Source organism: Pan troglodytes, chromosome X (genome assembly GCF_028858775.2).
Source record: "Pan troglodytes isolate AG18354 chromosome X, NHGRI_mPanTro3-v2.0_pri, whole genome shotgun sequence".
Lineage (NCBI taxonomy): Eukaryota > Metazoa > Chordata > Mammalia > Primates > Hominidae > Pan > Pan troglodytes.
Genome location: NC_072421.2, coordinates 71,997,821 through 72,023,505, shown reverse-complemented (window position 1 = coordinate 72,023,505; position 25,685 = coordinate 71,997,821). Strand labels below are relative to the sequence as shown.

At 36.5% G+C, this 25,685-nt stretch overlaps 2 protein-coding genes across 2 annotated transcripts; both read right to left on the bottom strand.

Annotated features, from left to right (window-relative positions):
• Positions 1-9,180: 9,180 nt before the first annotated feature.
• Positions 9,181-15,559, bottom strand: LOC473669 (putative BMP-2-inducible kinase-like protein). The gene has a single exon (XM_063804674.1). It carries the CDS (start codon positions 13,008-13,010, stop codon positions 11,775-11,777), a length of 1,236 nt encoding a protein of 411 aa, XP_063660744.1. The 5' UTR covers positions 13,011-15,559; the 3' UTR covers positions 9,181-11,774.
• A 9,173-nt stretch (positions 15,560-24,732) lies between these two features.
• Positions 24,733-25,061, bottom strand: LOC107971010 (ATP synthase membrane subunit K, mitochondrial-like). The gene has a single exon (XM_054677028.1). The coding sequence runs from the start codon at positions 25,034-25,036 to the stop codon at positions 24,860-24,862; it is 177 nt and encodes a 58-aa protein (XP_054533003.1). The 5' UTR covers positions 25,037-25,061; the 3' UTR covers positions 24,733-24,859.
• Between the last annotated feature and the right edge of the window lie 624 nt (positions 25,062-25,685).

Genomic DNA, 25,685 nt, shown 5'->3' with positions numbered 1-25,685 from the left:
TTACCATTCTTCCACCCAAGCTTCACACTAAATTTGATGTTTGTTTTTGCTTCAATTTTAGTAGAATTTATGTTGCTCTGACAGGTGCTCTTTTCAAACTTACGTCTTACCTTTTTAGTGCCTCAAACTACATCCTGTTCAGGCATGTTATAACAAGTTAGTATGAGCTTATTTTGGTATAAAAAATTTGGACTCCATAATTTTTTCATAATATGCATTTTTCATTACCTTTTGGAAAACAACTCATATCACCTTGAGCTTCTTTTCATATGCCTATTTTCCATATGTATATCTTCTTTGGTGAGGTGTCCTTTTCAGATGTTTGTACATTTAAAAATCAGTTATTACCCACTCCCACCACTTCTATTCAACATAGTACTGGAAGTACTATCAAGAGAGAGCAATTAGACAAGAAAAAGAAATTAAAGATATCTAAATTGGAAAGGAAGAAGTAAAATGATCTCTCTTTGCACATGATATGATCCTATGTGTAGAAAACTCCAAAGACTCCACCAAAAAAACCTATTAGATCTAATAAATGAATTCAGTAAAGTTGCAGGATATAAAATTAATATACAAAAATCCATGGCCATTTTATTCACAAATAACAACCTAGCTGAGAAATCAAGAAAACAATCCCATTTATGATAACATAAAACACTTAAGAATACATTTGACCAAGAAGATGAAAGTGCATCAGTATAGCCTGCACACTGAAAACCACAAAACATTGATGAAATACATTGAAGAGGACACAAATAAATAAAACGATATTCCATGCTCATAGATTGGAAGAATTAATGTTGTTAAAGTGTCTATACTACCCAAAGCAATATATAGATTCAATGCAATCCCTATCAAAATCTCATCAGCATTCTTCACAGAAATAGAAAAAAATCATACAATTTCTGTGGATCCACAAAAGATCCCAAATAACCAAAGCAATTCTGAGAAAAAAAAATCCTGGAGGCATCATACTTCCCGATTTAAATTTATATTACAAAACGAGAGTAATCAAAACAATACAGTATTGGCATAAGAGATACACAGGACAGTGAAATAGCCAGAAATAAATCCAAACATATATGGTTAATGAATTTTTGACAAGAGTACCAAAAAGACAAAATGAGAAAAGGGTAGTCTCTTCAATAAATAGGTGCTGGAATTTCCACACGCAAAAGAATGAAATTAGACTCTTACATTACACCATACACAAAAATCAATCCAAAATGGATAAAAGATCTGAATGTAAGACCTGAAGCCATAAATCTAGAAGAAAACATAAGGGAAAAGCTCCTTGACGCTGGCTTTGGCAATGTTTCCTTGGATATCACACCAAAACCTCAGGCTACAAAAGCAACAATAAATAAATGAAATTATATCAATCTAAAAAACTTCTACACAGAACGAAAACAATCAACAAAATGAAAAGGCAATGTACAGATAAGGAGAAAATATTTGCAAACCATATATCACGCAAGGTTTTAATATTCAGGATTTAGGAAGAACTCATACAACTCAATAGCAAGACAACATATAACCTGATTTAAAAAAAATGGGGAAAGGACTTGAATAGACATTTCTTCAAAGATGACAGAAAATGACCAACAGGTATATGAAATGGTGCTCAATATCACCAATCATCAGGAAAATGCAAATCAAAACTACTTTGAGATACCACCTCATACGTGTTAGGGTAGCTATTATCAAAAAGACAAGAGCTAACAAGTGTTGGTGAGGGTGTGGAGAAGAGGGAGCACTTGTACACTGTTAGTGGGAATGTATTATAGATTGGTGCAGCCGTTATGGAAGACAGTATGGAGGTTCCTAAGTAAATTAAAAATAGAACTACCATATGACCCAGCAATCCCTCTTCTGGGTATATCCCCAAAGGGAATGAGATTATCTCTGCACTCCCAAGTTTATTGCAGCACAATTCACAATAGTCAAGATACAGACACAACCTAGGTGTTCATCAATGGGCAAATGGATAAAGAAACTGTGATATAGAGAGATCAATAGATAGATAATTAGAATATTATTTAGCCTTTAAAAAGAAGGCAGTCCTGTCATTTGCCAAAACATGGATAGACCTAGAAGGCATTATGCTAAATGAAATAAGCCAGACACAGAAAGAAAAATATTGCGTGATCTCACTTATATGTGGAATCAAGAAAAAAAAGGTTAAATATATAGAGATAGAGAATAAAACAGTAATTACTAAGGTCAGGATAAGGTGGAGGAAATGAGATGTAGGTCAAAGGATGCAAAGTAGTAAATATGCAGGATGAACAAGTGAAAAGATCAAAGATCAAATGTACAACATGAGGACTATAGTTAATACATATTGTATATTGTGTTCAGGATTTTTTGCTAAATGAGTAGATTATACCTGCTCTTGCCAATGGGGGAATAATCAGTAACTATGTGAGATGATGGGTATGTTCATTGTTCCACTATAGTTTTACTATATATATATATATATATATATATATATATATATATATATATATATGTATGTGTTTCATTTAACATTGTGTTGTATACCTTAATATAGACAATAAAATTTATTTAAAACAAAAAAAATCAGGTTTATTTTCTTATTGTTGAGTTTAAAGAGTTCTTTGTATATTTTGGATAAAAGTTCTCTATCAGAATGTCCTTTGCTAATATTTTATCTCAGTCTGTGGCTTATCTTCTCATTCTTTTTACATTGTCACAGGGTAGAAATTTTTAATTTTAATGAAGTTCAGTTAATCTATTCTTTCTTGCATTGGTTGTACTTTTGGTATTGCTTCTAAAAAGTCATTGCTAAACCCTAGGTCAACCAGATTTTCTCCTATGCTATTTTACAGGAGTTTTATAGTTTTTCATTTTATACTTAGGTCTGTGGTCCATTTTAAGAACATTTTTATGAAGGGTGTAAGGTCTGTGTCTAGCTCCCATTTAAGGCTTACTATATCTCACCTGGAGTGTCAGCCTGCCTGCATTTCTTGTCCCCTCCAATTCCAACTTGAATTGACTAAATTCCTGGTGAGTGTAGCCAAGAGTCATGCCTCCAGGCTTCAGGCCAGCACTTGTGGATGGAACCTCCAGGCCAGTACACCCAGGACCCAGCTCCAGGATAACCTTGGCAGTCTCAGGCACCAGGCCAGCACCCACAGCCCTAGGACCCAGCCATGACCTTAAGTACCCAGCTTCTAGGCCTGCCCCACTGCCAGGCCAGGCCCCATAGCCCCAGACTCCAGGCAGATACCCATTGACCTAGTTTCCAGGCCCTCCTCTGCACCAGACCAACACCACTAGACCCTAGCTCCAGGCTAGCCTTTACTAACCTAGCAACCAGTCCACCACAGTGCCAGGCTAGCCACCACATCTCCAGACTCCAAGCCAGCATCTGCAGACCCAGGCTCCAGGCCTGCTCTAGCACCAGGCTGGCCCCTGAAGCCCCAGGCTTCAGGCTCACTGTAGTGCTAGGGTGGCACCAACAGGCACCAGCACCAAGCCTGCTCCTGCAGCCTCAGGGTCCAGGCTGGCCCCTGGAGACTCAAGCTTCAGGCCCAACCCAGACTCCAGATTGGCCCAGTACCAGACTGGGATTGGCCCAGCACCACATGGGCCCAGGCTTCAGGCGCCCCCCGCCCCATACCATTGCCTGTTCTGCCTCTTCAGCCCCAGACTCCAGGCCAACACTTGTGGACCTAGCCTCCAGTCTCACTCCAGCACCAGGTTGGCATGCATAGACCCAAGCTTGAGGCCACCCCTGACAGTCCAGCAGAATCAGGATCCAGGCCTGCCCCAGGAATCTCAGTAACCATAACGGTATGAATCTAGAAATCAATAACAAGAAAAATTGGAGAATTCACAAATATGTAGAAATTAAACACCATGCTCCTGAACAAAGAGTCAAGAAGAAATGAAAAGGAATTGAAAAATATCTTGGGACAACAGAAAGTGGAAACAACACGCCAAATTTATGGGATGCAGCAAAAGCAGTTCTAAGAGGGGACTTTATAGCAATAAATGCCTACATCAAAAAAGAAAAAAGACTTAAAAATCCAAACTAACATTATACCTCAAGGAACTCTAAAAAAGACCAGCCTAAACTGAAAGCTGGCAGAAAGGGAATAAAGGTCACAACAGGAATAAAAATGAATAGAGACTAGAAAAACAACAGAAAGGATAAACAGAACTAAGAGTTAGTATTTTGAAAAGATAAGCAAAATTGACAAACTTTTAGCTTGACTAAGAAAAAGAGAGAAGACTGAAATGAATAAAATCATAAATGAAAGAGAAGACATTACAACTGATACTACAGAAATATAAAGTCATAAGAAACTATGAGCAATTATATTCCCCAAAAAATTGATAACCTAGAAAAATGGATACATTCCTAAAAACATACAGCCTACCGAGACTGAATCATGAAGAAACAGAAAATCTGTATAGACCAATAACAAGTATATTAAATGATTAATCCAAAACTCCCAACATAGAAAAGCCCAGGACCTGATGACCTCACTGCTGAATTATACCAAACATTTAAGGAAGAACTAATACCAATCCTTCTCAAAATATTCCACAAAATTGAGGAGGAGGGAATACATTCCAACTCATTTTGAGGCCAGCGTTACTCGGATACCAAAGCCAGACAAAACACTACAAGGAAAGAAAACAGCAGACCAGTATTCCCGATGAACATAGATGCAAAATCCTCAACAAAATGCTAGCAAACTCAATTCAACAATGCATTAATGGGTCATTCACCGTGACCAAATGGTATTTATCCCAGGGAGGAAAGAATGGTTCAACATATGCAGATTAATAAATATGGTACATCACATTAATAGGATAAAAGACAAAAGCCAATTGATCGTCTTAATAGGTGCAGAAGCACTTGACAAAACATACTTGACAAAACATATAATAAAAAGCCTCAACAAATTATGTATAGAAGGAATGTATGTCAACAAAATAAAAGCCATTTATATATAACAGCCCACAGCTGACATACTCAATGGGAAAAAGCTAAAATCTTTTTCTCTGTGATCAGGAACTAGACAAAGATGCCCACTCACTTCTATTCAATAGAATACTGGAATTCCTAGCAAGAGCAGTTAGTGAAGATGAAATAAAAGGCTTTTATTTCAGAAAGGAACAAGTGAAGTTATTTCTGTTTGCTGATAACATGATCTTATTAGAAAACTATAAAGGCTCCACAAAAGAACAATTGGACCTAATAAACATCTTCTGAAAATTTACAGTATACAAAATCTGAAGTGTTTCTATACACTAACAATAAATTTCTGAAAAAGAAATCAACAAACCAATCTCATTTACAATAGCTATAAAACTAAAACTCTGAGGAATAAATTTAACCATGAAGATGAGAGATCTGTACAGTAAAAAGTATAAAACACTGATGAAAGAAACTAAAGAAAATGCGAATAACTAGAAATGTATCTTGTGTCTATAAGCTGTAAGAATTAATATTGTTAAAATGCCCATATTAATCAAAGCAATCTACAGATTTTATGCCATCCATATCAAAACTTCAATGACATTTTTCACAGAAATAGAGCAACCCGACAATTTGTATGGAACTATAGAAGATGCTGAATAGCCAAAGTAATCTTGAGCAAAAAGAATAAAACTGGAGGCGTCACATTTCCTGATTTTAAAATCTACTATAAAGTTATAGTAGTCAAAACAACTTTATACTAGCATAAAAACAGACAAATAGACTAATGGAACAGAACAGAAAGCCCAGAAATAAATCCACACATTTACAGTCAATTGATGTTTGACAAAGGTGCCAAGAACACACAATGGGGAAAGGACAGTCTCTTTGATAAATGGTGTTGGGACAACTGGATATACATACACAGAAGAATAAAGAAGAATAAAATTAGATCCTTATTTCACACTATATACAAAATATCAATTCAAAATGGATAAAAGACTTAAATGTAAAACCTGAAACTGTAAAACTATGAGAAAACATAAGGCAAAAGTTCCATGTCACTGGTGTGGGCAATGATTTCTTGGCTATAACCGCAAAAGCACAGGTAACAAAACCAAAAATGGACAAATGCTATTACAACAAATTAAAAAGCTTATGCACAGCAAAGGAAACAATCAAAGTGAAGAGACAACCCATAAAATGGGAGAAAATATTTGTAATCCACACATCTGATAAAAAGTTAATATACAAAATATATAAGGAACTCAAATAACTCAATAGCAAGAAAACAAGTAACCCAATTAAACAATGGACAAAAAGACCTAAGTTGTTATTTTCAAAAGAAGACATACAAATGGCCATTAGATATATGAAAAAAATTGCTCAACGTTACTAATCATCAGGGAAATGAAAATTAAAAACCACCATATCACATCACGCCCATAGAGTGAGCTAGTATCAAAAAGGGGAAAGACGGTCAGTGCTGGGCAGAATGAAAAGAAAAGGGAACCATTGTACACTGTTGGTGGGAAAGTAAATCAATACCACTATTATCAAAAACAATACAGAGGTTCTTCAAAAAAATTACCATATGATCCAGCAATTCGACTTCTAGGTAAATATCCAAAGAAAATGTAATCAGTATTTCAAGAGATATCTGCACTCCCATATTATTTACATTATTCACCACAGCTAAAATATGGATGCAACCTAAATGTCCATTGACAAATGAATGGATAAAGAAACTGTGGTATATACACACATGGAATACTCTTTAGTCTTCTAAAAGGATATCCTGTCATTTGGGGAAACATGGGTGAACCCAGAGGATAATGTGCTATGTGAAATAAGCCGAGCACTGAAAGACAAAAACTCCGTGATCTCACTTATATGTGGAATCTAAAAATGATAGATTCACAGAAGCAGAGTATAGACAGGAGCCCTGTTGGGGAAATGGGAGATAGAGGAGATATTGGTTAAAGGATAGAAAATTTTAGTTAGTTAGACAAGAGGAATAAGTTCAAGAATATTGTCTAACATGGTGACTATACTTACAACAATGCATTAATGATATATTTTGTACTGGAAATTTGCTTAGAGTAGATTTTAAGTGTTTTCACCACAAAAATAAATATCCAAGGTAATGCATATGTGAATTAGCTTGATTTAGCCACTTCACAATGTATACATACTTTAAGAAATCATGTTGTACACCATAAATACATATAATTTTTATTTGTAATTCAATAATAATAAACACAAATTAAGCAGAAGAATGGAATCATGAAGATTAGGTCAGAAGTTAATATTATGTAAAAGAGAAAAACAACAGAGAAAATGAGGTAATCAAAAACTTGGTTCTTTTAAAAGATTAACAAAATTGATGAAACGAGCTACACAAATCAAGAAAAAAGGAGAATACTCAATTTACTAAAATAACAATGAAAGAGTTGCCATTACTACCAATATTACAAAAACAAGAGAAATGTAAGGAAATACTGTCTACAATTATATGACAACAAAATAGATAACGTGTGAAATGGATAAGTTCATAGAAGAACACAAACTACTGAAAGTAACTCAAGAAAAAAATGTAAAATCTGAATGGACCTATAGAGAGTAAGGAGATGTAAATAAGCAATCGTTCAATTTCATACAAAGAAAAGGCCAGAAACAGTAGACTTCACTGGTTAATTCTATCCAACACTTAATAACATATACCAAATTTCTAAAACTAGAAGAGGAGGGCACACTTCCCTACACATCCTGTGAGTACATTACTATCAAGATACCAAAACCAGACAATATTACAAGGAAAGAAAACTACATACTGATATTGCTTATGAGTATAGACACAAAAATCCTCAGCAAAGTATTAGCAAACCGAATTCAACAACATATAAAAAGAATTGTACGGCATGACCTAGTAAGATTTATCCTAGGAATGCAAGGTTGTTTTACATTTGAAAATCAGTTAATGTAATACACCATGTCAAAAGAATGAAAACAAAAACCAAATGATCATCTCAATAGAAGTAAAAACTGTTTGACAAAATCTAGCACTCTTTCATGATAAAAACACTCAACAAACTAGGAACAGAAGGAAACTTCCTCAAAGCTGACAAAGGGCATCTATGGAAAAGCCACAGCTAACATAATAGTTAATGATAAAAGCTTTCTCCGTAAGATCCAGAACAAGACACGGATGTTTGCCTTCACCACTTTTATTCCACATTGTACTGAAGATTCCAATCAGGGCAATCAGGCAAGAAAAAGAAATAAAAATCAACCCGATTTGGAAGGAAGTAAGACAATCTGTATTTGTAGATGACATAAATGTATGCATGAATATCCTAAGGAATCTACTACAAACTATTGGAAATAATTAACAATTTCAACACAGTGGCAGGAGAACAGATCAATATACAAAATCAATTGTATTTCTCTATAGCAGCAATGAACAAAACAAAAATGAAATGAAAAGAATGATTTAATTTGCAATATCATGAAAAAGAACAAAATCCTTAGGAATAAATGTAACAAAACAAGTGCAAAACATATACTCTGAAAACAACAAACAAACATTGTTAAAACATTAAAGAAGTCTTAAATAAATAGAATGACATTCCATAAAGACTTTATATTGTTAAAATGGCAATACCCCTTAAACTCATTTGCAGATTCAATCCTTATCAAACCCAGCAGACATTTTGTTTGTTTGTTTGTTTGTTTTGTTTGTTTTTATCTTTTTTTTTTTAATTATACTTTAAGTTCTGGGATACATGTGCAGAACGTGCAGGTTTGTTACATAGGTATACATGTGCCATGGTGGTTTGCTGCAGCCATTAACCCGTCATCTACATTAGGTATTTCTCCTAGTGCTATACCTTCCCTTGCCCCCCACCTTCTGACAGGCCCCAGTGTGTAATGTTCCCTCCCTGTGTCCATGTGTTCTCATTGAGAGTTATAACTACATCCTAAAGAAGCACAGGGGACACCCAAATATTATCAGGGAAAAAACCCCATATATATATATATGGTCTTTGCTATATATATACATATATATTTATATTTGCTTAGTGGTATATATATATAACCTTTCTTACATTCTTAAACCAGAATTTGAACATCCCATAATAGAGCCAAACTTTTATTGAGTGCTGTATGCCAGGTACTGTGTTAAGCACTTTCACATACCTTGAGAGCTTTATTCTCATAATTCTCATAATGCAATGACCTGAGCATCAGCTGTGTGGAGTGACCTACACTTTGACCATGATTCTGGGGGATGATGAATGAAAATGCAAAGTATAAATATATACTTTTTAGGAAAATGCCTCTACTTCAACACAAAGGAATCTCTCCATTTCTATCCCTTTGAACCCCCAATGGAATCCTGTGTCTTTTCTCTGAGCTACAATCTTGAAAGAAGAAAGTTACTGTGCTGTGTTATAACATAAGAATGTAAATATTTTAAGCTGTCAGAGTTGTTTCCTCAGAATTTATCCAACATTATAAGCCAAAGGGTCTACATCAGTGTCTGAATCATTTAAAATTATTCAGTGTATTGAGAAGCAAGTAAAACGCTAGGTATTTCATGTTTACATCTGAAGGAGACCACACTAGTTAATCCCCTACCCCTTTTCTAAATGATGAAACTCATGAGATCTAGCAAAGAGCAAGGACTAAAATAAGAAGCATATTGTGCACACCTCAAAAGATTTTCATTTAAAAAGTTATTCTGTTTGATACAAACCTACTGTAGTTCATGAATTTACTATGTGTAATCATCAAGTCTTCACTTTTAAAAGAAAGTATTCCTTGAATCTATTTTGTAAAGTTTTTAAACATCTACTTGAGCATTTGCATTAGCAGTATTAATCAACCTGAGAAATGAAAAAAAAAAGTTGCAAATATATTTGCCTTTGGCATGAGGACAAGTAATTGGTGCAGTCCAGCTCTAAAAGTACAACTCTAAGTAATAATGTAATGCTTGGTCTGCCTCTGCTACATTGTGATTCACATATTGCTTCCCTATCCACAAATTTATATTTGATTTAGCATATAAAAGAGGGAAAAAAGCAATAAAAAGACAAATATGTGGTTTATTTACATATACTTTGCTTCTTTCCAAGTTCAGAACTGTGAAAATAGGCAAATATCTTATCCCATTGAGGCACTATAATTAAGAGATGCCTAACAAAATTACTCATAAAATATACTTTAATTGGGTTCAAAGAGAGTTAATTTAAAATACAAAAATCAAAGAGAGTGCCAGTTGATGAGTTTCCACTCCTTTCTGTAAATAGCATTAACTGTTCTAGAAACTTCCAAATGTTAATCTGATAGTGCAGGACAGTTAATTATAACTTAAAATATTTATAGACACAGGAAGCACAGATACTATATTCACATTAATTCACATATGTAATCTCTATCATTAAATAATTTCTATAAAATCTCAAGTTTCTAATTAGCATTTGTGGTGTTAAAAAAAGGCAATTGGTAGCTGGGTTCTTTTCAGTGAAGATACGATCAACTAGCAGAGTTAAGATGCTAGTCCACCTTATATGCATTTTAGGATCTAATTTATTCGTGCAGAGGTACTTGCAGCAGGATGCATGAATCCTGCCTATAAGGCTTTGTGGATGTCACCGTTCGGTGCACTTTATTAAAACTACTCCACCCCCCAAACCTAATAAAAATAATTGTTGCTTATGACTTGGGGAATATTTGGTGAAGTTGCTAATAAAGTACATTATTAAATGCAACATGATTTCACACTGTAAATGTCCTGAAAATTCAGTTTCTCCTACATATTTTCTTCCTAAAATAAAATTTTTATATAACCCTTGTCCTCACTCCCAATTTTTTCCAATAATCTGCTTTATTAGGGCCATGTTAATAAAAATTTGGGGCAAGAAGCCATTCATAAACAATATAAAGTGTTTCTAAAGTAGTGAATTTTTTCTTCTATATCATTTTTTCTGCTTATCATTTCTTTTTGAATGTCAGATATTTCTCTTTATATTTTTGTTCTAGGCTTCTATGCGATAGTCCATTTTTAAAATTTATGTTTTAATTGACAAAAATTATATATATTTATCATGTATAACATTGTTTTGAAATATGTAAATTGTGGAATAGCTAAATTGAGCTAATTAATATACACGTTATTTCATGTACTTATCATTAGATATTCCATATTAATGGCACTTGTTTTTAAAATGAAATAGTTTTAGGCACAATAGCCAGTTACTTCTGGTTCTGCTTTGTGGAGAAAGGTGTATGGAGTGAAATCTCTGCACTCTCCAGATAATAACTTTCTAATGCTTTAAGAGAACTAGATTGTTTTTAACTGCATGGAAATTAGAAGAGATCTTTAAAAAATTCACAAACGTAACTAGTGTATGTACAAATAACCCTAATTTTAGGGATATGCACACAAAAATGACATTCTGATATTAAAAATAACAGTTTTACTGTCCCTCCTGAGTGGTTACACACCTGGAAGGATGCCATGTGCTTTCACTGGAAGTACCACACTTGCATTTCTGTGTTGTGAGGTCAGTAGCAGAAACCCTTAGTTAGAGCTGGCAATTTAGCTCCCTTTTCTCCTGCTTGGAAGAGGCATCAAGTTACTACCCTGTAGAGATACTTCATTTTTCTATTTGGTTTTTTAAAAATCACCTGTTCTGATTGATCTTTAAGAACGAACGACATAAACAGCCATTCAATTTTTTTTCAAATTCATAAAACTATTCATACTTTTTTGAAACAGGAGTTAATGCCAGTAATCCATCAGAAGTATCTACTGTTTAGAAGGAAATGGGGCAGCACCAAATGGGTCTAATTCGACTGGTTGGGACTGTTGGGACTGCTGTGGAGTGATGCTTTGCACCACAAGTTCTGTAAAGGGCATGGCACCAAAATCATCCATTGTCAATACATCTGCACTGTGGAATGACCCATGTAGTGAATTTTGCCTTGGCTGCTTAGGCAGGACAGTATTGTGATCAGCACGGATGTCATTCAGGCCCTGATGTAGAGGGTGCCATGACAGGTCTGGAGGATGGAAGGGCTTGGCACCAAAGGGGTCCAACAGACTCTCCTCGACTTGTAAGACGTTCCCCCTATCGTTCCCATCAGTCACTGCGGCACCAATGTTCTCCTTGGAGTCTGAGATGGTTAAAAATTCATTGCTGGTTTGAGAGACTCGGCGACCCACTTTTTTGTGCCTGCGAGCCCTCTCTGGAGTGCGGTAGGTAGGCTTCAAAGTCTTCTTTTTGCTAGTTGGCGTGCCATGATGCCGCTTCCCATTACTTTTGGACATATCCTGCTTTGTGCGCCTTTGGCGAGAGGACAGTTTCTGTAAGCTGCGCTGTTTGACTTTTTGCTGCTGGCTCCCCGTTATTTCCTCAAAGGGCACAAGCCCAAAAAGGTCCTCGTTGCTTTCACTTTTACTTGTTGATGTGAGGAAGGGCTGAAATGGAGTGAAGTCAAATATATCTATGCTTTTGGGATGTGTCTCAGGCCCCACCGCATGGCATTCTTGTACATTCACCTTCTTGCTAAAAGGCGCCTTTGTGAATACATCAAATTCCTCCTGCTGGAGTCCCGCAGCAGGAAACCTGTGTTGAGGGAGGCTCTTTTCATTCTTTTCTTGCTGGGGCTGTTGAGCACACACTGCAAAGAAGGGGACGGCGCCAAATATATCGAACTCCTGTTTAGGAGTCTCCACTCCAACATCAGAGGACAATTGGGCTGAGGTGAGGAGTATTGTATTAATATCTTGGGTTGGTCCACTGCCAGATTTGTCTCTGTAGACAGGGCTCATATCACTGTACTTTGCTTTAGCCTGCTCATAATCAGAATCAGAGCTACGTTTCTCCTCTTCTTCCTCATCTTCAGAATCCATGAGGAGAGGCCTGTGACCCAGATTTTCTGGTTCGGTATCATTATCATTAAAATCTCCTTGTTCTCCCTGAAGAACTTCTTCATCCTTTTGCTCTTCCTCTTCACTGCTCTTAGGAGAAGGGGCAATCATACTAGATAGGAAAGCCAGGAAGCCAGTTGGGTATCTGAGTATCAATATTAACACAGACACTGTGACTAAAAGTCCTTGACTTGTTTGAGTATTCTTCTTTCTTCAGTGCACAATTACTCAAGTAAATGGATGTAGGACCCTTTGGAGAAGGACTGAAAAAATCATTACCATGTATACTTGCCATGATGTTACAAATCTCTCCTCCTGGGGACCCAGTCCCGTTTCAGTTTATGGTGGCTCTGAACGTTGGTTCAGGTCGAGAAACTGGACCAGGAAACTATGTCTTTTTATTGAGGCCACTGGCCCTCAGCCTCCTGATCATCCATTCAGGTTTTCTTTTTTCTTTTTTTTCTGAGATGGAGTCTTGCTCTGTTGCCCAGGCGGGAGTGTAGTGGTGCGATCCGGGCTCACTGCAACCTCTCTTTCTCGGGTGCAAGCGATTCGCCTGCCTCAGCCACCCTAGTAGCTGGGATTACAGGCGTCCGCCACCACACCCAGCTAATTTTTGTATTTTTAGTAGAGATGGGGTTTCACTATCTTGGCCAGGCTGGTCTTGAACTCCTGACCTCAGGTGATCTGCCCTCCTTGGCCTCCCACCATCCAGGTTTTATTTTTAAACTCTTTATTACTAAAATAATGTTATAGTCCAGATAAATTTCAAAAAGGAGATAAAAATTTTCATTTCCCCTCACCCTTTTTTCCCTAATGTTAATAACTTACATAACCATAGTATAATTATAAAAAATTGGAAATTAACATGGTACAATATGTTAAATTAAACTACACACTTTATTTACATTTCACCAGTTATACAACTAATGTATTTTTCTGTCCCAAGGTGTAACTCAGGATCTCACATTGCCTTTAGTTGTCACTTCTCTTTATTCTCTTTTAATCTGTGACAGGCCTTCAATCTTTCCTTGTCTTTCATGACCTTGAAAGTTTTGGAGAGTGTGTGTCATTTATTGTATTATTTTCTATTGCTGCATAAAACTACCAAAAATTTAGAGGCTGCAAACAACACAAATTTATTACCTCACAGCTTTCATGGCTCAAAAGTCCAGGTATGCATTAGCTGAGTTCTCTGCTCCAGGTACCAGTGGGCTGAAATCAAAATGTCACCTGAGGCTGTGATCTTACCTGAGGCTTGGGATCCCCTTCCAGATTCGCTGGTTGTTGGCAGAATATAGTTCTAACAGTTTGAGGACTGCAGTCTTACTTTTTTTTTTTTTTTTGCTATTGTCAAGGGTTTGCTCTGTTTTTAGATGCTTCCATCAGGTCCTAGTCATGTGTACCTCTCACAATATAGCAGCTTACTTCTTGGAAGCCAGCAGATAAATCTCTAGTCTGCTATGGGAGATTCTTGTATAATGTAACATTATTATAATAGTTACTATTTCATCACCTTTGCCGTAAAATGTAACCTAATCAAGACATTGATTATCTCATCATATTTAAAGGTTACAACCACACTAAAAAAGAGGGGTTGACACTAGAGAAAGGGAAACTTGGGAGCCATCTTTGAATTCCACTTACTACTTTTATTGTTGAGTGTTCCTCAGTTTGGATTGATTGAATCTTATGATTAGATTAAAGTTATGCATTTTTGATGATAATACTACAGAGGACATGTTGTATCTTCTCAATGCATCATATCAGAAAATATATGATGTTGATTTGTCTTATTGCTGGTGATGTTAATTTGTTTTTTTAAGTTTTATTTTATTTTTAATTGATGAATAGTAATTATATATATTTGTGGGGTACAAGGTGATGTTTCAATACTTGTATACATTGTGAAATGATCAAATCAGGTAATTAGTGTATCTATAATCTTAAATATTTATCATTTCTTTGTGTGAGAACATTTAAAATCCTCTCTTTTAGATATTTTGAAATATACATTACAATATTAATTATAGTCACCTTGCCGTTCAATATAACACCAGAATTTTTCTCCTAATTGTGCCTTTGTACCAATTGACCAATGTCTCCTCTTTCCCCATTCACCTCTTTCTTCCCCAGCCTCTGGCAAACACCACTCTATTCTCTACTTCTATGAGTTTGACTTTTTAGATTCCTTATATAAGTGAGATCATACAGTATTTGTCTCTCTGTGCCTTGCTTATTTCACATAATGTCCTCTAGATTCATCCATGTTGTTGCAAATGACAGAATTTCCTGTTTTTAAAGAGCTGAATGGTATTCCATTGTGCATATATATCACTGTTAAAAATTAATTCTTCTGTTGGTAGACACTTAGGTTGTTTCCATATCTTGGGTATTGTGAAGAATGCTGCATTGAACATGGTAGTGCAGATATCTCTTCAGCATACTGATTTCATTACTTTTGTTGTTTTTAAGTTTTTAAATTTTTATTTTAAGTTCTGGGATACACATTCAGGATATGCAGGTTTGTTACATAGGTAAATGTGTCCCGTGGTGATTTACTGCACCTATCAACCCATCACCTAGGTATTAAGACCAGCATGCATTAGCTATTTTTCCCTCCCTCGACCCCCACAAACAGGTCCCAGTGTGCGTTTTTCCCTACCCTGTGTCTATGTATTCTCATTGTTCAGCTCCCACTTATAAGTGAGAATATGCAGTGTTTGGTTTTCTGTTCCTGCATTAGTTTGCTGAGAATAATGGCTTCCAGCTCCATCCATGTCCCTGCAAATGACATGATCGTGTTCCTTTTTATGGCTGCATAGTATTCCATGGTGTATATGTACTACATTTTCTTTATCCAGTCTATCATTGATGGGCGTTTGGGTTGATTCCATGTATTTGCTATTGTAAATAGTGCTGCAATGATCATATACATGTATGTATCTTTATAATATAATTATTTATATTCCTTTGGGTATATACCCAGTAATGGGATTGCTGAGTCAAATGGTATTTCTGGTTCTGGTCTTTGAGGAATCACCACACTGTCTACCACAATGGCTGAACTAATTTACATTTCCACCAACAGTGTAAAAGTGTTCCTGTTTCTCCACAGCCTCACCAGCATCTGTTTTTTCTTGACTTTTTAATAATCGCCATTCTGACTGATGTGAGATGGTATCTTATTGTGGTTTTTTTTTTAAAGACTCTTAATTATTGAACCAGAAATTTAAAACACATTTGTAAACTACTTAGAAAACAAGACTGCCACACATCAAAATGGATGGGATTTGAACATATTTGAACTTAAGAGATAGTTCAAAATCCTTCAATGCATTCCTTTGTATACAAACAAAAAATAAGCATCAGTCTCAAAGAGTTAGGGGAAAAAATCTAGAGAAAACAAAATAATAAGTCTAAAATGAGAAATTAGCATATTATAAAACAAAATCACAGTTGATAAACAAATCAAAACTCTAGTTTTCTGAACGGAAAAGAGATATACCTGAGAAGTCTAGTCAAGTAATGTTGAGCACCCGATTCTGTCGCTGCTCGGGGTGCCACTATATAACCCGCATGGACTTAGGGGGACTGAACAAAGCGGGGCAAATGTGGGAATAAAAGACATGAGACAAAAGAGTATATTTGGAAGGAGGGATCGGGGGGCGCCTTGCCTCTACTGGACAAGGGCCCTGAGCTTTACACAGCCCTCTGTATTTATTAGGCAAAAGAGATAGTGAGAAAGGGGGTGGAAGAAAGGGTCAGCTGCTCAGTCCGGAGTAGGCTTGCAAGACTGCATTCCTCGATCAACAGGCTCTAGATGTCACAGTAGATAACTTTGGCGCCAGGGAGTGATTGCCTCCAGCAAACCTTCTGTCAGCAGGAGCAGTCCTGAGTTTGCTCACATCCTGCATTCATGATAAACAGTTTGCTGTTTGATCATATAGCCTCCAGTGGAATGCTGAGTTGGTCATGTCCCACAGGCCTTCGGCTCCCTACATATTCCCCCTTTCTGTTTATGAATTAATTGGAAGAATGTAAGGCCAGGCTGGGCAGCTCTCATTCTCTGATTGGTGGTCCATCTGATTTTACAGACTATAAAAAGAAGAGACAAAACAACATTATTCCAAGAACTACATATAAGATGTTAATGTGGTGCTTTAGATAGGTCCAAGGGTTGGGGCTCTCCAGGCCCTGCTGGAATTCGGTCCAGTCTTCTAAAGAAGGCTGAAACTCTTGAGTTTGCCTATTTAAATCAAGAATTTTGTTTTGTAATTCACCAATATCAAAGGTGATGTTGGATGTGAAAGCTCCCTGCAAATGGGCTTTCACAAGGTCCCACGGATACTCACTTTGGTTGTATTCTAAGTTGATTACACAAATATGAGTGTGATTAAAATGACAACGCAATTACTGCTGCAATTGCAAGGTTTGTACTTGTTCCCCTAACCATAGAACCGTGGATTTCAACATTGGCACTGCAGTTTGTAACTCAGTGTTAATTTTATTCTGAAGTAGCCATGCTTGGTTAGCTGTACATGTCCAGTTCTCCATGTACTGAGCTGTTTGAACAGAACTATGCAAAGCTACAGAAGATATCACAATAGAAGTTATTAGTGTGACCAAGGAAACAATAGCAAAAATTATCATGCCTAAGGCTCTATGGACACAATAAGTAAGCAGAGTTAGAAGAAGTTTCATAAAATGCAAAGCAGGTGTGGCAGCTCAAGGCTCAGATAGATTAACAGGAATCCATAGCCCAGGGATGCTACCTAAAATCATCAAAGTAGAGATATTATGTGTTTGCAATGTGCTATGATTAATGCAGTGATATAACTGACAAGATTTACAGGTCAATCGGGTATTGTTTAACTGGAGCTGGTCCTTCTTAGCTGCTAAAAAGACATAAGAATTAAAAACACAAACTGTAAATTAAGTGGTGATATTCTTTACAAGTCTAATATTAGAACTGTGTCATGACTCCAGTCGGCCTTCTGTCCATCTTTGCACTCAGGCTCAGCTGACTCATGGCTCGTACCGGAGGGACCGGGCCTATAGTGGGCCACCCTCGGTTCCTCCAGTTTCCCATTCCATGGTTGCATGCACCGTGAGGGCACCCACATGGCTTGTTCATCTCCTGTAAAAACACAAGCATACCCTCTTCCCCACGTCAGTAAATCCACTGGACCTTTCCATTGTCCTTCTTCCGGGGATTTCCATAACACTTTCTAATAAACTTTCCTCTTTTCCTCTAACACTTGGCAATGTCTTTCTGCTGGAGTCTTACCATCCGTACCAGGAGTCAAAAAATTTAAAGTAAATAAGGCTAAATGTAGTTTTGATTGAGGTGGTAGTTGGCCTCCTTTACCCCCTTTTTGTCTTTTCAACATCCGTTTTAATATTCGTTGTGCCTGTTCTATAATGCCTTGTCCTCTAGGATTATAAAGAATTCCTGTTTTATGGGTTATAGCCCAAAGCGCAAGAAATTTTGAAAAGCATGACTAGTATAAGCAGGTCCATTGTCAGTTTTTAATTATTTAGGTATCCCCATATGAGCAAATGATGACAGACAGTGTTGCTGTACATGACCAACTGTCTCACCTGTTTAACATGTAGCATGCAGCATATGAGAATAAGTGAAAAAAATTAAGCAGTTCTGGGTCTAGTGTACTTTTAACTGTAGCAATTTCTATGTGACTGGCTACATTCACAACATAAGCTGAATCATAGACAATGTTGATAGGATCTGAATCTGTGAGCTATAAAACCTGAATGACTGCAATTAGCTCTGAGCGTTGAGCTGAAACCCCAGAGATCATTATTGTTTTTGGACCTTTTTGGGACAACAAATACCGGTGAATTCCAGGAGCTAACTGACTTTTCTATATTTCCTGCATTCAGTTGCTCTTTTGCCAACAGATGAAGCTGATCTAGCTTCTCCTGTGTTAGGGGCCATTGATCCACCCATACAGGTTTGTCACTAAGCCATTCTAATGGTAAGGCAGTGGGCGGAGGAGAAATATCAATGACCCCCATCAGAAATCCTGACCTCCTAGCGCTTTTCTATCTGTTTTTCCAGTTACTGATATCGGGTTAGGATTTCACTGTAGAAACCTCCCCAAACCTTTCCCACTGTGATATCACATGTTCTTCAACATTTTAAATACTGGATTATCAAAGTTTTCATTTGTAAGTCTCATATCCCATGCTGTAAGTCTTGACCCCATTAATTGACGGTTATATTTGCAACATAAGGCTGGAAAGTCCAGAGCGAGCTTAAGGTTGTAAAAGTTCTTTGATAAATAAACAGAGTAACCTTAGCTCTGTGAGTGCTAGTAAACTCAGATTGAGTGATTGAATTATGTGGTCTCTACTAGACTGCCGCTTTTCCATATTTACCAGACCCATCAGTAAACAGTGTTAAAACATTAGGTATGGGGGAGTGCAATACCGCTTTGAATTGCCTTTTACTTAAAGGAATCCTGATGATATCAGGGTCATAACTTAGCAAATGACTGCATTAATTATTAAGATGGCAAGCTGAAATAAGTAACAAGAAGTTTAAAAAGAAAATCTGAAAGCATCTCTAGAAGCAGAGACTGAAATAATATACTTTAACCATGTGCTTAAAGCCACAGGCAGAATAGCTTAAATCTTGTAATTGAGTTTTCAGGCTGACCAAGTTTATGGACTTTAATCTGGCAAACAGTCTTGAAAACAGTGACTCACTAGCTGGGGAACTCAATTTAGGACTCTCTTAGCAAGTACAAATCAAAGACTATCTGTAATCAGTGAGTTAAGACAGTCATTCATGCATGAATTTTCAGTACACTTACATACAACTTTTCTTCACTTTCTGAGAAGGACACGACATTTTTACCTTCTAATTTAACAAATATCATTTAATTAGGTTTAAAGTTCTCTTTTAAAGGGTAATGTGTGGTTTTACATGCTTAGCTTTTAATTACTCTTTAACTAATTCATGGGCCCTCTGTAATCTCTCTCCCTTTAGAGGTTACTGTTTTAATTAAATTGAATTTGGAAAGCTACGTCAAGGGTAGGAGAGCGATAACAATAGTGGCCATTATTAGAAAAGAGGTTTTTCAATTTCTTACATTTTACTAAAATATTAGCAAACAATCATAGCCTGGGATGTAACACATGAAATTTTGCTATGGGCTGCCCTCAGAGCCAGAGGGCAGCGGTTGCAGGTCTTGGGCGGCAGCCGCGTTGTACTTGCTTAGGCTTTGCCTGTGTCTGCTCCACTCACTCCCTCCTTTGCCGGTGGGGTGGGGGATGCTGCCGGCCTGGGCGGACCTTGTCGGCTTGGTTGCTGCAAACTTTTCTGCCGCTGAGCCTTTTTTTCTGCCCACCGCCTGCTTGGCCAAGTGGTTTCGACTTCTAATGTCTTTTTCTTATCTTTTTATAAACATACACCTGATTGCCTTGCTGATTTTGCATTACTGAGCATGTTAAGAGCTCTCCTTCTAATGCTGCCTGCTTAAGACAGGGACTGATAGCTGTAGCGTATCCTCTGTAATGTCTGCGTGTCCAGCAACACGGTTCTGTTTAGCCTGGTCTGCACACATTTCTTGCCAATTTAAATTCCATGTCAGATATGCACTAGTGGACAAGCAAGTTTGCGCCAAGTGTTTCACATCAAAGGGTAAAAGACGCAAAGCACCAAACACAAATTCTAACAATCCTAAGGTGAATGGGCTCTTTACACCATTATTTGCCACACTTGCTTTTAATTCCTTCAACAACTTTAAACTCTAGTGGAGTGTGTTCATGAATAAGCTGCTGTGGATTATTTGGATCAGGCCTTACAGAAATAGGAAAAGCGCAAGGTCCTAAGGGCTCTCCAGCTATGGCAGCAGAGTGTAAAATTCTTTGTATTAGGGTCTCTATTTCTGCCACTGAAGGAGGTGGTACAGATGTTTCTGCAATTAGAGGAGGCGGTATAGGCCAATTTTATCCTCCCTCTTCTGTTTTTTATTTTCTATTGGAGCTGTGGGTGGGTAATACTATTTTTAGTTTTTTGATGTACCTTCATACTATTTCCTAAAATGACTGTACTAATTTACAGTATCACCATTGGTGTGCTAGTGTTCCCTTTTCTCCACATCCTCACTGACATTTATCTTTCATCTTTTTGATAATAGTCTAACAGGTGTGAGGTGATATCTTGTGGTTTTGATTTGTACTTTTCTGATGATTAGAAATGTTGAGCATTTTAAAATATATCTGATGTCCATTTTTATGTCTTCTTTTGAGAAATGTTTATTCAAGTCCTTTACCCATTTTCTAAAAGGGTTATTTGTTTTCTTGTTATTGAGTAGTTGGAGTTCCTTGTAGGTTTTGGATATTACTTTCTTATTGAATGTATAATTTGCAGATATTTTCTCCCAGTCCCTGGATTTTTCCCTCACTCAATTGTTTCCTTTGCAGTACAGAAGCTTTTTAGCTTGATGCAATCTTGTTTGTCTAATTTTGCTTTTGTTACTTGTGCTTTTGGAGTCATATCCAAGAAATCTCTGCTCATGTCAATGTCATGGAAATTTTCTCCTATGTTTTCTTCTAGTAGTTATATAGTTTCAGGTTTTATGTTTAAGTCTAATCCATTTTGAGTTGATTCTTGTATAAGGAGTGAGATAGTGGCTCATTTTCATTCTTTTTTATGTGGATGTCTAGTTTTTTCAGTGGCATTTATTGAAGCAACTGTCCTTTACCCATTGCATGTTCTTGGTACTTTTGTTCAAAACCAATTGACCGTAGATGCATAGGTTTATTTCTGGGATGTCTATCTTTCTTATTCCACTGATTGATATGTCTGGTTTTTTTTTTTTTTTTTTTTTTTGACAGAGTCTCGCTCTGTCACCCAGGCTGGAGTGCAATGGTGCGATCTCGGCTCACTGCAACCTCCGCCTCCTGGGTTCAAGCGATTCTCCTGCCTCAGCCTCCCAAGTGGCTGGGACTACAGGCACGTGCCACCACGCCTGGCAAGTTTTTTTTTTTTTTTTTTTGAATTTTTAGTAAAGACGGGGTTTCACCATGTTAGCCAGGATGGTCTCCATCTCCTGACCTCGTGATCCACCCGCCTCGGCCTCTCAAAGTGCTGGGATTGCAGGCATGAGCCACCATGTCCGGCCTGATGTGTCTGTTTTTATGCCAGTAGCATGTTGTTTTAATTACTATAGATTTATAATATATTTTGAAATCTGGTAGTGTGATGCCTCTAGCTAGCTTTGTTGTTTTTGGTCAACAGCGTTTTGGCTATTTAGTTTTTTTTTATGGTTCTATACAAATTAAGGGATTGTTTTTTCTATTTATGTTAAGACTGATATTATATATATCTATATATTTTTTGAGACAGAGTCTCACTCTGTCACCCAGGCTGGAGTGCAGTGGCATGATCTCAGTTCACTGCAACCTTCGCCTCATGGGTTCGAGCAATTCTCCTGCCTCAGTCTCCCAAGTAGCTTGGATTACAGGCTCCCGCCACCATGCCTGGCTAATTTTTACATTTTTAGTAGAGACGGGGTTTCACCATGTTGGCCAGGCTGTTCTCAGACTCCTGACCTTAAGTGATCCGCCCACCTCGGCCTCCCAAAGTGCTGGCATTACAGACATGAGCCACCATACCCGGTTAAGATATTAGAATTTTAATAGAGATTTCATTGAATCTGTACATCACCTTGAGTATTATGGATGTCTTAACAATATTAATTTTTATAATTCATGAACACAAGGTATCTTTCCATTTGTTTGCATCCTCTTTAATTTTTTCCCATCAAAGTTTTATAGTTTTCAGTATATAGATATTTCACTTCCTTGGTTAAATTTACTCCTAAGTATTTTTTGATACTATTATAAATGGGATTGTTTTCTTAATTTCTTTTTACGTTCATTGTTAGTGTATAGAGATGCTACTAATTTTTGTAACTTGATTTTGTATCCTGCGATTATACTGAATTCATTTATCAATTCTAGCAGTTTTGGCAAAATCTTCAGGATTTTCTATATATAAATTCATGTCGTCAGCAAACAGAGACAATTTCACGTTATCATTTTCTATTTGGGTGCCTTTTATTTATTCTGTCTAATTGCTCTGGTTAGGGCTTCTATTACTATGTTGAAAAGAAGTGGTGAGAGTGGGCATCTGTCTCTTTTCCTTCTCTTAGAGGAAAAGCCTTTAACTTTTCACCATTGAGTATGATGTTAGGTGTGGGCTGGTCATATATGGCTTTCCTTTATGTGTTGAGGAACAGTCTTTCTATACCTAATTTGTTGAGAGCTTTTATCATGAAAGAATGTTGAACTTTGTCAAATTCTTTTTCTGCATTTATGGAGATGATCATATGGTTTTTGTCCTTTATTCTGTTAATATGGTGAATCACATTTACTGATTTGAATATGTTGAACCAACCTTGCATCCCTGAGATAAATCTCACTTGATCACAGTGAATTACCCTTTTAATGTACTGTTGAATATGGTTTGCTAGTATTTGTTGAGGAATTTGGCATTTATGTTTATCAGTGATACTGCATTGTAGAGTTTTTCTTTTTTGTAGTGTCCGTCTGGCTTTGGTTTCAAGGTGATGCTGGCCTCATAGAATGAGTGTGGAAGTATTTTCTCCTATTCAACTTTTTGGAAGAGTTTGAGAAGGATTAGTATTAGTTCTTATTTAAATGTTTGGTGGAATTCAGTCATGAAGCCATCTGGTCCTGACCTTTTTCTTGACAGGAGACTTTATTACTGATTCAATCTCCCTACTCATTATTGGTCTGTTCAGATAATCAATTTCTTCTTAGTTCAGTCTTGGTAGGTTTTATGTTTCTAGAAATTTATCCATTTTTTCTAGGTTTTCCTCTTTGTTGACGTGTAATTATTTATAGTTTTTTCTGATTATCCTTCGTATTTTTGTGTTTTGAGTTTTAATGTCCCTTCTTTCATTCATGAGTTTATTTATTTGAGTCTTCTTTCTTTTTGTTAGTCTAGCTAAAGTTTGTCAATTTCATTTAGCTCTACCAAATACTAGCTTTTAGTTTCATTGATCTTTTCTTACATTTTTAAAATTGATACATAATATTGTACAAATGTATAGTGTATATATGATATTTTGATACATGCATACAATATATAATGATCAAATCAGGGTAATTCAGATAATTATTGCCTGAAACATTTAACATTTTTTGTGTTGGAAACATTCCAAATCTTCTAGTCTAGCTGTTTTGAAATATACAATACATGCTTGAAACTATAGTCACATTATGTTAAGGGAAATAATCCAGGCACAGAAAGACAAATATCACATGATCACATTCATATGTGGGAGCTAAAAAATGTGATCTCATGGGGATAGTGAGTAAATTAATGGTTACCAGAAGCTGGGAAGAGTGGGAGTGGGGAAGGAGGGGATAAAGAGAATTTGGTTAATGCGTGCAAAAATACTGTTTCATTGATCTTTTCTATTGTTTTTCTAGACTCTAATCCATTTATTTCTGCTCTGATTTTTGTTTTGTCATTTCTTCTTCTAACATTGGGCTTAGTTTGTTCTTCTTTTTCTAGTTCCTTGAGGTGTAGCATTAGGTTATTTTGTTGAGATCCTTTTTTTTTTTTTTTTTTTGGTTTAGTATTTATTGCTATAAAATTTCCTCTTAGAACTGCTTTTGCTGCATCTCTTAAGTTTTGGTATGTTGCGTCTCCATTTTTGTTAGTCTCAAGATATTTTAAAATTTCTTCTTTAATTTCTTCTTTGCTCTAATATTAATATTTTCTCAGGAGCATATTGTTTAATTTTCACATATTTGTTAATTTTCCATGTTCTTTTTTTTCCAGGTTCATAATATATTGTACAAATTGAATTATCACATGATGAGTTGGCATTAGCTTCTCCAGGCATGGGAACTTAACAGATGAGATTAAGAACTGTAGGCAGTTTAAAATCCATTTATGTTGCTTTCATAGCTGGAGTTTTTTTGGACCTTAACTTGAAATATAAGACAATCAAAGCAATGCTTCTGTATGTGACCAGTACACAATTCATTCTACCTGTGAGAGTATAAGAGTTGAAATATTTTTTAATACCAGTGAACTGGTATTGCGCATCACTTTCTGGACCTGCCATTATTTCAATCTGCCAAAGCCGCAAATTCCACCAATTTTCCATGGTTCTTTATGTTACAGATTTCTAGTTTTATAATATTGTGTTTGGAAAACATACTTGATATAATTTCAGTCTTCTTAAATTTGTTAAGACTTGTTCTGTGACCTATTACACACACACACACACACACACACATATATACGCACACACACACACATACATGTTTTTAGAGATAGGGTCTCAGTATGTTGCCCAGGCTGGCCTTGAACTTCTGGGCTGGGCTCAAATGATCCTCCCACCTCAGCCTTCCAAAGTGCTGTTATTACAGGCATGAGCCATTGTGCCTGGCCTGTGGCCTATTATATAATCTATCCAGAAGAATGTATCATGTGCATTGAGAACAATGTGTATTCTGTTGCTGTTGGGTTAAATGTTTCATATGTCTGTTAGGTTCATTTGGTCTAAAGTAGGTCAAGTTCAATGTATCCTTATTGATTTTCTCCCCGGATGATCTGTTCAATGTTGAAAGTGGAATATTGAAGTTTCCTCCTATTATTGCACTGCAGTCTTTGTCTCCCTTTGAATGTCTTAATTATTGCTGTACATTTATTTTAAGTGCTATAATGTTGGGTACATATAAATTTACAATTGCTACATCCTCTTGATGTAT